Source organism: Melospiza georgiana, chromosome 13 (assembly GCF_028018845.1).
Source record: "Melospiza georgiana isolate bMelGeo1 chromosome 13, bMelGeo1.pri, whole genome shotgun sequence".
Taxonomy (NCBI): domain Eukaryota; kingdom Metazoa; phylum Chordata; class Aves; order Passeriformes; family Passerellidae; genus Melospiza; species Melospiza georgiana.
In genome coordinates, this window is record NC_080442.1 from 8,774,714 (window position 1) to 8,792,234 (window position 17,521).

A 17,521-nucleotide genomic window follows, 5' to 3' on the forward strand; every position below is an offset into this window, starting at 1 on the left:
AGGAAGCCAAGGAGCTGCAGCTGCCCCAGGGAGCAGTGGGGCAGTGTGAGCTGGAGCAGGGATTGCAGGAGGGGCCACATCCCAGCCAGGGCTCCCTTGCAGGGATTGCAGGAGGGGCCACATCCCAGCCAGGGCTCCCTTGCAGGGCTGCAGGGATTGCAGGAGGTGCCACATCCCACCCAGGGCTCCCTTGCAGGGCTGCAGGGATTGCAGGAGGTGCCATGTCCCAGCCAGGGCTCCCTTGCAGTGCTGCAGGGATTGCAGGAGGGGCCATGTCCCACCCAGGGCTCCCTTGCAGGGATTGCAGGAGGTGCCACATCCCACCCAGAGCTCCCTTGCAGGGATTGCAGGAGGTGCCATGTCCCACCCAGGGCCACGCTGACCCCCGTGTGTGGCTGATGGGAGCAGGTGCTGAGCCCCTGCCCTGCCCTGGCCAGCACAGCAGTGGCCCCAGGTGTGCTCCCATCAGCCTGCAGTGACAGCCCTGTGGAACACAGGCTCTGCAGGTTTCCCTGCACCCCTTCTGTTTGGTCTCAAAGCCCAAAGCAAACATCCTGCTCTCTCAGCCCTTGGGCCCCACCTCCCAGTCAGGGGCCATCAGCTCACCTCTAATTATCTGAATTAATTTCCAAAAGCAAGGAGGTTTAAACTGTGGACTAAAAGAGCTTCCACTAAAATCAGTGGGGGTGCTTTATTTTTATTTTCTAGGGATAACAATTTTGTGAATATGGGTATATCTAAATATATATTTCAGTTGCTTTAAAGATTATTATAATTGGACAAAAGTTATCTTTTTAACTTCCAACACTTGAACTTTAAATTGCCTTTAGAGTGAGTGTTGTAAAATTTGCTGTTGAGACAAATTCTTATGATAGCATAATTAATGTTTTGAATTCTTCAGTTGATTAATCAGTAGAAACACAAATTAACCCATATATTTGAGGAAGAAAATGAGTGCTTCATTTTAGAAACTGGAAACTCCTCATTTGCTGAGCTGGCTGTAAAATCTTAGGAGCAGAAGGCTATTTAATTTTTAAATTTCTATTTGGACATCCTAAACATCAATGTTTTAGGAGCAACCATCACATTATCTTAGCCTACTAAATACTCAGTAATGTCAAGAGACAACTATACATTTCTAGCAACTATTTGACTACTTTTGTAGTCAATAACTATATACTGTTTTCCTATTGCAAATGTAGAAATCAATAAGTCTTAAAACACACCTTTTATGTAATTTCCTGCCTCTCATTCTTTGTTACCCTCTATAGCTCTGCAAATAGTACAGCTTTGTATGTATTCAGGCAAGCAATCTGATAATCCCAAAGACTCTGTTTTTATCAGTAATACCTTTCAAAGGAATAATTGGTTTCTGAAATATTATAGTATTGCATTGCTACCAACAAAAACAAAGTATATCACAGTAGCAATCATTTTCTTCTTGCAAAAAAAATGCAGGAGTGCGGTTAGAGTACATTCAGTTTGAATGAGTTTGGTGTTTCTTAGTAGTGCAGAGGTGGAATTTGTTCCTCGATCCTTTTTCCATCTGATGCCCACTCTGGCACCTGCCCTGCTGGGTGTCCGTGCTGCTGCTGCTGCTCCCGTGGGGTTTCTGACACCCCAATTTCCCTGGCCGGGCTGTACCAGCTGGCACTGAGCCATCCGCTGCCCTCCTGCCTGCACATCTGGGATTCTCAGCAGGGCTGCTTGCTCTCATTTGTTTGTCTGAGGTTTGTTTCAGTACAGAGCTCCAGGGGATGGCTGTGTGGACTGGGGAATTTGGACACAGATACAGTGATGCACTTGGGGCTTAGTAACACGCACAGTGCCCTGTGATGAGGGGCAGTGTGCTGCATCTCAGACATTCCAAATGCCATTCCTGTTAATACTGAGATAGCTTTAGGAATTTTTTAGAAGGTGAATTTCTCATCTGATTGAGAAGAGAAAATGCTTTTGTTTGGAGTGCAGTGTGTTGTGATTTGCGTGCCTTCAATTCTGATGTGTCCAGCTGGTACCTGCTGTGGGGTGAACCCCAGTGCTGAGGAGGTAAGGCAGAATTGCACCATGGAGGATCCACAGTCATTTATTATGTAATATAGAGGAGATGCACAAGGAATTGTTTGTTGTGTGTGGAGCTGTGTTGAATTAATCTGAGAAAGTTCAGATGAGGCAGGGCAGCATCCAGGGCTGTCTCTGGGGCAGTAACCAAGCTGCTGTGGAAAGGGTTCAGTTTCACATGACATGAGTCTATGCACATTCATTTTTAGATTATGCTTAGGCACACAGTAAATATTTTTAAATGTTGTTTGCAGAAATAGTTTGGAAATGTGGTGATTAGAGAGTATTAGTAATGATAACTGTTAGTCAGGCAGAACAGAGTGGGCTGTGGGTTTGTAACAGGTAGACTTTCAAAAGCTGCAAGTACTGTAGATGTATGTATACACCAACACATATAAATATATACAGGTGAAATAATTCTTACAGTTTTATTGTCTTTGAAAGAAGTCGTTGTATATGTGAGTTTTCAGTTAGACTCTTTATTTCCTTTTGAAAGACTTCAAAGAACAATAAAGGATTTTTAGCTGTAGAATTAGATTATGTGGAAGTGAATTGCTAGGAATATCAGCTCCCAATCTTATATTAATGAAATAACTATTTTGATGTAACTTGCTCACCAGGCAGAGACTATCCTTCATTAGATTTTTGACTGTTTTTAAACCAGAACACAATTAATGTTGTTAAATGTTTATGAGCCATGTAGGTGATTAAATAGATGTGTTAATTTCTACAAGCTGTTTAATCTTTACCATATTCCCTTTTCCCAGTCTATTGGAAATGCCAAAACTACCAGGAATGACAACAGCAGTCGTTTTGGTAAATACATTGAGATTGGCTTTGATAAGAGGTATCGAATCATTGGTGCTAACATGAGAACTTACCTCTTGGAAAAGTCCAGAGTGGTGTTTCAGGTAAGTCTGATGTCATCTCTTCATTTTGTTATGTCATACTTGAACCAATCCAGTGCCCCACACTTCTCTCCAGCTTTGCCTACCTTATAGTCTAGAGCTCAGTAAAAATGGACTTGTCCTTGACTGGCTGCCTAAAGATATAACAATAATAATTATGGTTTGTACCCTGTGGGGATGTTACTTGAAGAGCTGTTGTATATTTTAGAAGTAAGAGACAGTTATAGCACATGGTTTAGCTGGAAGAGAGTATTTTTCATTTCCTTTTGGTTTGGAGGTATGGAATTTAGAGTGCTTAAGTTCAGAATTACGGTGTTGGTCATGAGTCATCACCTTCTGAGCTGTGTTTGTCCTTCATTTTATAATTCAGACTTTGTCTTGGCAAGGAAGATACTTCCTTTACCAGATTACTATAAATGCTGAGGCAAATAGTGTTAGCTATTTTTGGAAAATGAAAAATTTCTGAGTATGATCACTTCACTCACCTATAGAATCCTGATCTATAAATAATAGTAATCTACAGTTCAGAAAAGTGAAATCATACTTTTTTTTTAAAATGAAAATGTCTGCATCCTTCTTGCTGTTGAAAATGTATTAAATTAACCAAGAAGGAAGTGGTAGATGCTGATTTATCTTGCTTTTTTCCAGGTGGCTTCTGTGCTCTTAATGCATTGCTAGAGAAAGCATTTTACATAGTAATTCAACTCTGCTCATGGTTGTTTCTGCCACTTGTTAAGTGGTGAAAAATAACAAATTTCTTTCTTTTTAAAGGCAGAAGAGGAGAGAAATTACCACATCTTTTACCAGCTTTGTGCCTCTGCAGCATTGCCTGAGTTTAAAACTCTACGCTTAGGTATGACACTCACATTGCTGTGGTGTGTGCTTGTGGGGACAGCAGCATCTCTGAGCTTTCTGAGCCAAAGACCCAAAAGAAGAATTGCTGGCTTTTAAATTCTAAACTCTTAAATACTAAAATGTATTGAGAATAACTAAAATTATAGACCTTGGACTTTGTGGTTTTGTGAAAGAACAAAAGTAACAGATTTGTTTATTCAGCAGACTCTAATACACTGCAGTTGCAATCAATAGGACTTACTGTGTCCTGGAGGTTGAAATTCTTTTCTCTTAGTTCTTTAAAACCCTCTTTCCCTTGTTCCAGCCACTAGAGAATTTTACCCTTTCTGATATAAGTGTCTGAAAAGCTTATTTTACATCTGCCTACTTTTACTTGGGCTGTAGCAACAATTACATTAGTCTCTGCTAACCTGATGATCAAAAAGCAGATGAGGGAATTTTTTTTTTTCAAATTAAAATGTTGATAGAAGAAAGGTTTCTCATTTGACAGGAGTTGGTGCTTTGTAAAAGAAAAGTGTAATGATGACCTTAGATAGGCAATCATGTCCCCATTTTAAAAATTCAGTATAAATTGCAGTGCTTCAGTATATTTTTAAAAGTCAATTTCATAGTAGGAAAGCTGCACAGCCTGTGCTGGTTTCTGAAATACTGTTCTGGTTTTAGAGTGTTTCTCTGCTCTTCTGCACCACCCTGGCACATTTAGGATTCACATCTGCTAACACAGGAAAGAAAGGAACTGATGTCATTATAACTGAAGAAGCCATTTAGCAGACTTCTCTTTCAGCATTCTTGGAACCTTGGCTGATCAGAAGAAAAGGAGTCTGTTAGTGCAGCTGGAAGCATGAAACCATAGGAATTTACCCAGGAGAGCTGCTGGTCTCCCAGTGCAGCCCAGTGCTGTCCCCAGAGCAGTGTGAAGCTCCCTCTGCTCCAACCTTGACTTCTCAGCCTGAGAGGAGGACAGATGCTCATAAGGTTGAGCCAGGCCGTAAATTAGAAAAGAGAAAGAAGATGGGCAAAATATAATATCCTGAGGTAGTAATAGCATGGTAATATCTGTCACATAACTCCAAAGTGCTGCTGCTGTCAGCTCTGGGGCTGCTGTGTAAGTGGCTGGCTCAGGCATGGAGAGGAACTGCTTCCAAAGTGATTATTCCACAACTGTGCAAGTCTGAACCAAGGTTAGGTAGAGAATATGCTTGAGGACCTACTGTGGGAACCAGGTAGCTTAAAGAATACTGACTTGCACAGTTAAATCTTAAAAAATGCTCTTTAGAATAAGTGGGCCAGAAGGTGAAAATGTACATATGTTAGATCATGGATTCTGCCAAGAGCAACTTAACCATGACACAGCTTTAAGATGTGCTGTGAATTTCTGCATCAATGTGTGTAAAATATGTATTCTTTATTATTACAGGGAATGCAAATTATTTTCACTATACAAAGCAAGGTGGAAGCCCTGTGATTGATGGTGTTGATGATGCTAAGGAGATGGTGAACACCAGGCAGGCCTGCACTTTGCTAGGTAATTGGTAAATCACAGTCATAGCCTAAATCTGATACACTAGCAAGTGTTTTCTATATTATTTGTGTATTATTTTCATACTCTGTTGTGTTTAGAATGAGGAGAGTTGGATAAACCTGGGGACTGAGATACTTCTATTGCATGGAGAAGATATTTAAAGAAGATATTGTAGTATAAGTATAAGGACATTATGTGAACATAAATGGTGGATTCCCTTGGTGTAACAAATACAGTGCTGGAGGTCACTGACAAAACACTTTGAAACAGCAAATTAAATGATTCATTTTAATGAAGTTTTGTTTCATCTGGTTGTAAAACATTTTTTATAGAAGTGGAACCAATTAGTACTGTCAAATGTCAAAGTCACACACAGCAGTCACTGTTCTCTCCTTAACAAATTTTTAATCAAGTGCAGCTCTCTCCATTCAAACCATTTTATTCATTTTTTTCATTATTTTTCCAGGGATTAGTGACTCGTACCAGATGGGAATTTTTCGAATCCTGGCTGGCATCCTTCACCTGGGCAACGTGGAGTTTGCATCTCGGGACTCTGACAGCTGCACTGTTCCTGTGAGTGGCAGATCAGCTGAAGGGCACGGAGTGCACTCTGACAGCTCTGCCTTCTGCTTGTTTGCAGGGACCTCTTCTGAAAAGGAGTGAAATGGAAATGGGTTTATTTCTAATTTGCTAACATTTTCGCCGTTTTTTGCAGATAGATTCAACTCTCCTCAGTTCAGAGGCTTTAGACAGTGTTCTCTGTATTATAACACTGGTACACAATTATAGCTGTAATTGATCTGCCCTAGAAAAGTCTGGTAGGCAGGCTAGCTTTGAAGTCCTGAGCAGATGTCTAGATCTTATATTCCTGCATGAATATCTTCCCTGCACACAGCAAATGCTTTGCCAGATGGGTTTTTTTCGTGTGAAGTGCCAGAATGCCCTAAATAATTGCAAAACAAATGCCTCTGGGGTGCTTAGACATAAGCATAGGATATACAGATATGATTTGTGTGACTCATCTAAGTGTCATGGTTTTATCAGTTCTTTTTTGCCTTGGAGATCAACAACAAGTACTGAATAGTCTGATCTGAAAAACCCTCCTCATTGGTGAGGGCCCAGGCTTCTTATCCATATTCTGGAGATGAGAAACAAAACAGTTCTGGCTGATCTCTTCTTTGGAATCAGAGGGAGCAGTTTCTCCTTTTTCCTCTCTTTGAATGTCTACTGCTGGCCTGCACAGCCATCAACTTTCTCTCTTTTGCAATAGCAGCAACACTTCCAGAGTTTTTTCTTTTCTCACTGTCAGTGCCTTTCTCAGCAATCTGCAGTGGCAGTTTCTGGAGCTGAGACAGCAGCAGGTCCTTTGTGGGTGATGGGTGTTCCTGCCCTGACACCCCCTGCCCGTGGGGTCTCACAGCTGTTTGAAACCACTGCAGCAGTCAGGCTCCTTGGTGCCTTATAAAGGTTTTCACTACACAGAAAGCTCCTTTAATGATAACAGGTAGAAAGCTGATGAGCCCCAGGACATGAGGAGCTTGCCTGTGTTGTGATGGTATCTCCAGTGCAGGAATCCCACTGGCTGAGCTGGTGAAAAGCTGCAGGTCCTGGCCTGGCAACACCTGGCAGGCAGTGGTGGATGTGTGCTCAGGGACACCATTACCTGTTCCCTGTCACTGCCATGTCACCCCAGAGCTCTGGCCATGCTCTGCTGGGAAGGAGCAGTGTACTGCAGAGTGCTCAGCAAAGGGCTCCCTATGCTGCTGTGGCAATAAATCAGTTTGTTTAATGTCAGCTTGAGCAACCCTAATGTGACACTCTTTTGTGCAGTGTTCATAAGTATTATTACTTTATTACTGTCTTTCAAGCCAGTAAAACATGCTCAGTTAATTGGACTTTGGAGGTGTAGCTGCATGGGGCCTGTATGCTGTAAGAAGTAGAAGAAGCCCCAGAGAAGTCACAAGGATGTGGAAATATTTAAAGCTGATGTACCCTGAAGCTGTAGGACATGTGGTGACAGTCCTCTGCCATCTGTCCTTGTCAAGACAGTGCTTGTCAGTGCTGCTGAGCCACCAGGTGCCACGGGAGCGTGGTGAGCAAGTGCTGTAGGGGAGCTCCTGGGGAGGAAAGACCTGTCTGTCCTCCTTGATGTCTAGTGATCAGTTGGCATGTTAGTCACTGAGTGTGGTATCTATGGAGTGGTGAATGCACTGCGCTGATCCTTGTGCAGAAACCTTACATACCCATCTCAACGTACAAGCCTCACTGGTTGATCTTACCCAGTTAAGCAAAGTTCAGGTTTTTTCTCTTGTACAGTTCCATTTGACAGCTAGAGAACATCATCAGTGTGCTGCAATCTCTTAGTGTTTGTCTCCAGAATTCACTGAGAAAATACTTTGTTTAGTACTGAGACCAGAGCACTGAAGCCCTTCCACACTTGTATTTCAAGCTGTGTTGCTCCTTGTCCGTCCCTCCCTGCCACAGCTGTATGTGAGCAGTCTAGAGCCCCTCTCAGGAGCTCTGGCCATTTGGCCTGACACAGCTGTAAGAATTCCAAATACAAGTCCACCAGAAAAGCCAGATGATTAATTTTTGTGAAGCTTGCAGGGCCCCTGTGTGTGAGCATAAGTATAGTACAATAAATGCTTTTGAGGAAGATTATTCACTGATTCACTTCAGCAATGTGAGTGTGCTAAGTGAGCAGGGAACTTGCTACATTTTGAAGGATGAAGAGCTGAGGAAGCTACTGTTGCTGCTGATTGTGGGGTCACTGCAGGCAGGCACTTCTGTTGGCATGATTGAATGTTTGCTGTGGGTAATATGTCTCAATATCTAATGAGTCTGTTTTTATTAGCCCAAGCATGAGCCCCTCACCATCTTCTGTGACCTCATGGGTGTGGAGTACGAGGAGATGGCCCACTGGCTTTGCCATAGGAAGCTTGCCACTGCCACTGAAACTTACATCAAGCCAATTTCCAAACTTCACGCCATCAATGCCAGAGATGCACTTGCCAAACATATCTATGCCAACCTCTTCAACTGGATTGTAGATCATGTGAACAAAGCCCTTCATGCCGCTGTAAAACAGCATTCTTTCATCGGGGTGTTGGACATCTATGGGTGAGTTTTTGTCAGAGATATGGCACTCTTACATAATTATCTGACTGCAAAGCATTCTTGTCTTTATCACCTAGCACTGCATGGATTACACAAAAAGCCCCCAAACCTTAGCAGCTGCTTATTCCACCTGAAGGAAGTGGGTGTTTAGTTTTGACACACTAAGATCTTTGTCATGACTTCAATGTTTATAGTGGGATTTCAGATTTTTTGCTGTTAGTAGTTTATTTCTCTGTTGCATTTTGGAAAGTTACAAAGCAATTTTCATGTCAGGTTCCTCCAAGGTGGCAGTTACAAAGATAACTAATGTGCTCTCCAGGAACATCAGTCCTTTCACTGAGTTCCTCATCCCTGTCTAGAGAGGGAGCATCACTAAAGTGCCTATGTAGTGCAATTGGCATTTCCCTGTGTCTTCTCTTGCTTGACCCATGCTATTTGTGCCTGAAATAATTCAATGAATTTAACTGGAGGGAGAGAATTTAAACTTTTGGGGTAATTTTATCTTTTTTCTTTTTAGTACACTAGTAATTTTGAGTGTATTCATATTTCAGATTTGAAACATTCGAAATCAACAGCTTTGAACAGTTCTGTATCAACTATGCCAATGAAAAACTGCAGCAGCAGTTCAATATGGTAAGTAGGAAGTGACTGGCATTTCCTCTTCCCTTTCCCCTCATCCAAGTCCACTCTGCTAATTGGCTCCCCAGTGGTTAGGATGAATTCCTTCAGTCTATTAAGCAGCTGTCCTGGCCGTGGGCTTTGAGGGATGGGGGAAGATCGACTATCTTCTCAAAATAGATTTTATGACTAACTGCTGCTCTGGGACTGTTTGAAATTCCGATCACAGTAACAATTATAAGGCAGAAGCAGTGCTTGGCAATTAAGACCCTGCAATTGCCTGTCAGGGAGAGCACTGTGAGGGTGAGGTTGGAGCGAGAGGTGTGTCCATAACCCCAGAGCCCCTGGAGGGGCAGAGCAGAGCACAGCTCCACTGCCCGAGCTTCCGCCCGCGCTCCCTCCCCGCGGTTCCTTTTTGGGCTTTTGGCTGCTGCTGGAGGTGATGAATGACGTGAGGCAGGAGGCGGCTCTTCCCCCTCCTCCAGAGAGATCACGACTCTCCCCTCAGCCTCAGTGACGTTTGCAGTTACATCTCTTACCTGCATCATGATCAGGCGAGTTATTTCTGCCAGGCCTGTTGCTAGGCTCTGCCGCAGCGCCGGGGGAGCTCTGAACTCTGGTTGTGATCCTGCCTGTGTGGCAGTGTGTGCTCCCAGGGCCAGATCCCCTGTGCCATGGTTCATCCCAGCGTGTCAGGGAGTGCTGGAGCAGAGCACCTTTCCAGCCCTGGCATGCCCTTTCCATGTGGGTAGTGCCATGGCTGGCTTCAGCTCTGTGAGTGGGATGATGTAACTGCTAGGCACAGGGCGTCTTGGAGTTTTCTCAGCTTACAGCAAAATCTAGTTGCTGTAGGAGCTCTAATGGTTGTCTTCTTCAGTGAAGATAGCTGTGCCCCTGTTCCCTTCCCTCTCATGCCATTGCTGTAAGCACCTGCCTCATGAAGGAGGGGGTGACAGGGCTGTTGTGTTGGTGCTTGCCAAGCTCCCAAACCTGGTGCTGGTGAGCATGGACCTGTTGGGCAGCCATGCAGGCACACAGGGGGAGGTTGTTTTGAATTAAAACCTTGTGGCTGCCTGGACCAGCCTGAGCCTGGATGAGGAGAGGCCGTTTGGGAACTGCCCGACCACCCTGCCCTGCCTGGTGCCCGCTGCCCACAGGGAAAATCAGGTCTGATGCATTTCTCACCACCTAATTGCTGGTTCCTTCACAGTGAAAACACGGGTTTCTGTTTCCTTGCACATCTGGGGTTGGATCTTGGCAGTAGAGTGCTGCCAGGGCTTTGCTGCCAGGTGCAGGGTGGGAATGGCTCCCACGGGCGCGGTTCAGGAGCGCAGTGCTGGGGAGGATGGTGTTAAGCTAATGAAATAAAGGCATAAACAGCTTTGTCTGGGTAGCTTTCTGCTGCCTTGCAGACAGACTGGGGAGCTGTGAGGGTTTGTGGGCTGTGCACTGGGCTCAGGGCAGCTGGGGCTGGCGCCCCAGTTCAGTGTTGTGGCACCCCCAGACCCTGCCCATGCTGCTGGGGGCACTCCCAGCACATGCTCACCTGCCACAGCAGCACTCAGTGTGCACAAAAATGTCGGTGGGGGATGAAACATCATCAAAAATAACTGGAGTCAGCAGTCTTTTTTGGATTTTCAAAGTGCTTGTTCTATTAAGACCACAGTTTGCCTGTTTAATATCTTATTCTGTTTTTTCCTGAAGTTTAAATTCATCTCTTATGCATGTTTCATTAAAGCTGAGCAGGTTGTTTGTGATAATATTTTTGAATAAATACTACATGGTTACTGATCTTCATACCAGATAAATCTGTCACAGAATTTTCCTTAAAGGATTTCTAGTTCTAATGCTCCTTCAGTTCTAATGCTTCTTTTGCTGAAGAGTAAATTTTAATGAAATGTCTCATGTTAGGAAAAAAATCAGCAGCAATTTAAGAGGAAATAAAGCTCTGTTATTTTATAAGGAAACACAAAAGTATTTATAGTGAAACTTTGCTTGAAATAAAGCAGTGTTCATAATTTCCAAATCATAAAAGCATGGCACATCTCACTTCATAGGTTGCTGTTCCAGCACTTTAAGTTTTGTGTTGGTTTTTATAAGAGAAAAGAACTTATAGTAATAGTGATAGGATATTTGCAGAGACTATGGAGTGCTTTAGTTTGGACTGTTGTTTTTAGGCCAGGAAAAAAGGTTAATTTATTTTTCATACACTTGGTAAAGAGTTTATTCAGTTGAACTAGTGTGTCACTTGACAGCCTTGGTTAATGTGCCAAGATGAATGCAGTTGAGAGTTCAATGTATTTATTCTGCATTTCATTTCACAGAAAACTGTTTTCCTTTTACCCTGCAGCATGTCTTTAAGCTGGAACAAGAAGAATATATGAAGGAACAAATACCATGGACCTTGATTGATTTCTATGACAATCAGCCTTGCATCAACCTCATAGAGGCCAAAATGGGAGTTCTGGATCTGTTGGATGAGGAGTGCAAGGTGTGTGTTCAAGGGCTTTCACAGAGGGAGAGGTCATCAGCTGTCCTGCTTCTGGGCCTCACAGGGACAAGTCACCTGCAGACAGTTGTCATTTTGACACTGATGGGGCAAGAATTTGGGAAGCAAACAAACAGAACTGTCAATTACAGGAGGAGAACAAATGGTTTCAGTAATGAATTCCCCACCCCTTCCCCTCCATCATGTATCTGTAGCTGCTCCTGGGTCTCTGACCAACTTTGTTTGAACTTGGACAGTTTTCCCTTCCCTGAGGATAAGTGAGTGCAGTCCTTGGTCCTGTCAGATTTCCCCAAATTGCCTCTTGCTTAGTGTTTCACCCTTTGTCTTTTATCTTGGTTTGTTTTATGCCAAGCCACGTACAGCTCAGAGTGTCTGCCTCAGTGGAAACCCATCTTGGGATTCTTATTTATCACAAGAAATCTCTAATGGAGGTGGAGGAGTTCTGCTCAGTCTGGTGACGTGCCTTTGGGGTCTCTGCCTTCAGGTGTGACACTGGAGGCATAGTTGGTGTCAGGTGTGTCCCAGCAGCTGTCCCACCTGCTGCAGTGCCCAGTGTGGAAATGGCAAGCACACAGCTGGTTACTGTGTCCTTGCTTCTGGCAGTGCTGGGAATCTGAGGAGCTGGGATGGGAAAGGAAATCATCAAGTGTTGTCCCCCATCTTAGATGCTTTTGCTGCTGAAAAGTTCTCAATACATTTTAAATGTGTTCTGTATTCTTTTCCATAGATGCCAAAAGGCTCAGACGACTCTTGGGCCCAAAAACTTTACAATACTCATTTGAATAAATGTGCTCTCTTTGAAAAGCCACGTATGTCAAATAAAGCCTTTATCATCAAGCACTTTGCTGACAAGGTAAGGATGTTCCTGCAGTGCTGCTCTTCTGCTGGTGTGTGGGAGGGCATCCTGGGGCTGCTGCAGGCAGAGACTGGGCAGTGCCATCCCTGGCTGTGCTCAGCTCTTGCTGCCCCAAAGCCCCATCAGGAGGGGAAGGTGAGCTGGCAGCTGTGCAGGCACACACAGGAGCTCCTGGCTCCATCACATGCTCCAAGCACTGCCCATCCTCTTTCCAAACAGGAAAGCTCTGTGCATTTACAGCTCTCAGCATCACTGTGTCAGTCCCAGTTATGCAACAGAAATGTACAAAAAAGGAAATCCTGTACCCCACTCCTTTCAGCTAAAGAGCAGCAATGAATTAATGCAGTTTTTGCTGCCATCTCAATGTGCAAAGAGGAGAGAGGCTAACAGAGCCTTTTCTATTGTTGGAGCAGTGTGTGCTGCTCCTGGGCTGTGCAGGGAACAGCTATTTCTAGGAAGCTGGCTGAGGGGTGTCTCAGTGGAGTGCATGCCTTGTTCAGCTCCCAGTGCTCCTCAAACTGAGCCACTCCTCAGGGTAAAACAACAAAAAAAATCATAATCCCATGTAATACAGTTGTCCTGTTATACAGAAAAGTTGCCTGAGAATATTGTCAACTTTGTCCAAAAAGGTTTCAAGAAGCTCTCAGATTCTTACCAGTAAGTCTGCACAGGGTGGGTTGGAGGCCTCTATCTGCTTCCACTAGGTTTCTCCCAGGCTCTTGAATTTATGTATAGAAGAAGGGTCCTATTCTTTTTGCATCTAGTGTTACCTTAATGAAAGCACCAAGAACATCTCTGTAACTTTAGATTCATGAGTTCTGTTCTATTTTGTGGATGAGAGAAGGAGTTATTTAATATTTCATAATCTGTTTGATATCAAAAGCAAGACTTTCCTGTGCCTAGTCTGTGAGCAGCAAGGGCCAAGGAAAGCAGAAAGCAGCTCCAAGCAGGTTCTAGCAAAGCCCTAAGCTCTGCCCTGCTGTTTGTGCTAGGTGTTTTATGTTTGCTGTGTGCTCATTGAATGCACACAGACATCTTGGAGGAGAAGCAAAGCCCCAGCTGGCAGGTCAGCGATGTGTGCTGAGCTGTGCTGCTGGGCAAGGCAGGGATGCTGCTGCCCTCTCCTGGCATGGCCTCCCGCAGGAAAACCATGGATGGAACCCCAGGAAGTGCTCAGGGTGGGCTTCCAGCTGTGCAGAAACCCTGGGGACATCCTCTGTCCTCTTCCCTCTAGGAATTCCTTGCAAAGTTTTGCAGCTCAGGGTATGTAGTGTTGCTGTGCAAGCACTGATAAATGGACTTCTGACAATAGTTTTGGGGTTCTCTCAGCCTTGAATTAGGGCAGTAAAATAAAGGGTAGGTTTTTATCTGACACTGGCTGTTCTGTGGTCCAGGAAACGCTGTAGCCCTGTGACAGAGGGTTGTTATGTATTGTCACAACATTCAGCCATTTTATTGCTGCTGGTAAAAGGAGTCCTTTGGAGCACAAATGAGCCATTTCCACCATAATCTGCAGGCAGATGTACTTACTGCCTCTCAGCTAATGAGATGAGAGGTACTTTGTTCTCAGTTGCCTCTGGATTTCAGGCAGCTCTGCAGCCCTGATGGGCTCAGAGAAGGAGATGCTCAGCACACACTTGGAGTGTTCACCCTTACAGGAACCATTCAGTCATGCTGCCTGGCCATGAGCATCTCTCAGCAGTGAAATATGCCTGGTATAATGCAACAGCAGTATTCCTCTCTCTATTTTAATGTTCTGTGTTTTACTGGAAAGCACTCTCTTTGAGGAAAATCTATATTTAACGCAGATGCACTTGGGAGCTGATATTTTCAGTATGAATTATGTTTTCATGTGAATGTTATAGCTGATGAATTCTATGCAAATTATTATTATTTATTACTTCTAATACTTTCTCTTGTAAAATGATGGCTTTCAGGTGGAATATCAATGTGAAGGCTTTTTGGAAAAGAATAAAGACACAGTTTATGAAGAACAAATTAGGGTCCTAAAATCAAGTAAGGTCAGTATAAGGATTTTTTTTTTCTTTTGCCATTAAGAGTCCTTGAGTTAAGGGTCATAGAAAACTTCTTATAAACCTAGGAAATATTTCTCCCTTAGTATCAGATCAACTGAAATTGAACATAGTTTGTGTTTTACTTGGTTATCTGTGTGAATTTAGAAAGTCCTATATCCTAACTGTTTTCCATGTAAGATCAGTTTATTTAGCCACTAATTTCACTGTTTGTGGGTTGTTGTTGTTATTTTTGGGGGCTCTTTTGTTGGGTTTGGGTTTTTGAGTGGAGGAAAGGGGATTTGGGGAGGGTTTGGTTTTTTTTCACAAAACTTAGCTATATTTTCTGTAGAGATGTCAGTGAGGTCTGATATACCATAGTGGTATAAGAAGGCTTAACAGTTAAGCCCTTAATTTTATAACCTGAAAACACAAGCTCATTGTTGATGGTGTGAGCAGCAAATTTCTGAAGGAGAAACAAGTTCAAAATGAGAGAGGAATAAAATATAGCGACCATAAGGACACAAACCAGAACTTACAGTCTTGTCTCCTTGATATCTATGAAAGAAAGGTAACTTCTGAATTGAAAAATACTGCATGAAGGAATATTATAGAACAGGCCTTCAGTGGCACTGTCTGTGTTTGGTAATGGCAGAAATGCTGGTTGTGCTCTCAGAAATGTGAAGGCAATTAACTTGACATTGCACAGTGGTGGCTGTTGGGAATTTGCTAGCTCTGATGGCCCAGGAAGCTGGGTATCAAGGACAGGCTATTTAAAATTGTGCTATTCTATCAGGAAAACCAGCATTTTTCTCTTCTGTTTCTATTCTGAGCAGATAATATGAAGGTAAATGATTAAAACGTGTGGTATAATGAAACACCAGAGCAGACTTTCCACTGGCAGCAGTATTGAAGTGGTTTAAGTGAAGCCAGTTTCTGGGGGTGGAGGGGGAGGCAGGTGGCATCTCTGGGGAGCTGGCAGAGGCCACTCTGTGCGGGACAGAGGGACAGGGTGCTCCATGGGGTGACAGAGCTGCTGTAAGAGCCTGACAGCAGCTTCAGCAGGCTCAGTGTAGCTTGAGGCAGTTCAATCTGAACACTAAAAAAAACCATGGCTTTACCCCATTTTGCCAAAACCAGTGTAAAGAATGTTTTATTTTTGTTTTTCATCAGTGCCTCTTTGTTAGTAATTGTAGTAGAACTGCATTTCTGATTTTTATTTCATTTTGTTGGTGGTGATGTTTTCTGGGTTTGCTGTGCACATCCAACAGAAGGTAATTCTAAATTGAATGCATCATCTGTCATCCTGCCCATGCCCACTCTCACACACAGCTTGGATGCTTCTTTGCTCTCCAAAGTGCATGACACACTCTGCTCTTGGCAGGGACTGTGGAGTTCAGCTCTTTATTTTGGCTTTCTCTGTAAATCCACCCACAGAACCTCTGTGAGCTAGTTCAGTTTCTATGCATGTGTCGTGAAAGCAACACAGCAATCCTGGGCTTTTGTGCTTGCTGCTGGCATGGTTGTTAGAATGTTCTGTTGTGGCTCTGTATTGAAAGAAGTGATCTGTAAGGTTGTTAGCAGCATGTGTGTTAGGTTGTCTGAAAAAATCACAGGGAAGAAATGCTTCCTAGCTTGTTTTCTATCACGTGAATTATCTACCCTTTGATCAGTGTTTCCCTCTCTTTGAACACTCCTAGTGTTGTGAGAAACAAAGGAAATTGATGAGATACTAAACCCCAAACCAAACAGGAGTGGTCCTGCAGTTTGGATCATTGCAGCACTGCTCCACTATTGCTGACCTGTGCTGGAGAGGCCAGACATTGTTCCTTTCTTCTACTTGGAGTAACTGGGCCAGTGTCTGTGAAAATGGTGCCTTTGAGATGCACTTACCCATTTTTGCAGGCAGCTTTTCCCAGGGCTGGAGAAGGAGAATGAGCCTCGGGTATGGATAGCTTAGAACTCATCCATCTGCAGTTGAGACAGTGGGAACCCTGTTCCTACCCCCACCTCTGGTGTGTGGGAGCATCAGGGGCTTCAGAGAATCACATTATATTCAAATAAGTTCCTGTACAGGCTGGGAACACCTGGCTCTGTAGCTCAGCTGTGCACACCAACCCACTGTGCCACAGGGAGGTGCTACCCCAACCATCCTCAGCTCTGAATCAGTGCAAGGAGCAGAGTAAATCACCCTCAGGAAATGTCCTTCTTCCACCAGCTCAGGTGAGATCTGTCCAAGGAGATCAATACTCCCTTCGGAGTTCAGGAATTCAGGGTACCTTTGTATCATCCTTAGTCACTTTGTAATGCTGGAGTGCTGCTGGGGAACATTTCTTGCCCTTTTCCAGCCCCTCTGGCACAACCACAGGGCACAGGTGCCATTTTGTTGTGCACTGTGTTCCATTGGTTATTGTGTCTGCTCACCAAGTTTTATAAGACAAAACCAATTTTTTAATTTTTTAGGTTGTGCTTGGCCCAAGTGCTTTCTAGTACTGAAAAATGAATGTTCCTGTCTCTTGGGGAAAAAGGCACAGATGCTAGATATAAAATTATTCATGGACAGGTAGAGAGGTTCAGATTCTCCTATAATGGTTGTGAAGAGCTGTAGTTGTCAGTGGAAAGACCTGGTGGTGTTATTTTTAGTTATAAGTTGCTTCGAAGCAGCTGTTATGTATCCAGTATATTTTGTAGCCGTTAGAGAAGGGGAAGCAGAAGTCCTGTGTGGTATTTGGAAGGACATTTCAGGTTTTTCTTCCACTCCCAGTGGCAGGGAGTAGATCTCAGTCAGATAAATTTGGCTAGTGGGGGTTTTTTCAGTTGATGTTTCCTCTGTTAAGCTGATTATTTCAATTTGGAGTGATAAAAAAGGAATAATCTTTGCTGCCTGCTGCTTTATTCAGTGTCCCAGATACCTCTCAACCACAAAGGAGACTGATGCACCATTGGAATGTGAGAGGACCCTGTCGTTTCCTTCTTGGATCAAAGCAGCTGTTTATAATTGCAGCTGGTACTTAGGAAACTGCTGTTGGTATCTAACAGTTTCACATGGATGTTGGCTATATGAAA

General features: G+C 43.7%; 1 protein-coding gene across 3 annotated transcripts in view; it reads left to right on the forward strand.

Moving 5' to 3' along the window:
- Positions 1 to 17,521, forward strand: part of MYO5A (myosin VA) — a 97,828-nt gene that overhangs the window by 43,743 nt on the left and 36,564 nt on the right. For all 3 annotated transcript variants that reach the window (XM_058033861.1, XM_058033859.1, XM_058033860.1), the window contains exons 6-14: positions 2,826 to 2,969; positions 3,738 to 3,819; positions 5,239 to 5,346; positions 5,810 to 5,916; positions 8,198 to 8,463; positions 9,012 to 9,093; positions 11,429 to 11,569; positions 12,315 to 12,440; positions 14,381 to 14,464. In XM_058033861.1, the coding sequence (XP_057889844.1) occupies positions 2,826 to 2,969; positions 3,738 to 3,819; positions 5,239 to 5,346; positions 5,810 to 5,916; positions 8,198 to 8,463; positions 9,012 to 9,093; positions 11,429 to 11,569; positions 12,315 to 12,440; positions 14,381 to 14,464 (1,140 nt within the window). The remainder of the gene's footprint in view (positions 1 to 2,825; positions 2,970 to 3,737; positions 3,820 to 5,238; positions 5,347 to 5,809; positions 5,917 to 8,197; positions 8,464 to 9,011; positions 9,094 to 11,428; positions 11,570 to 12,314; positions 12,441 to 14,380; positions 14,465 to 17,521) is intronic.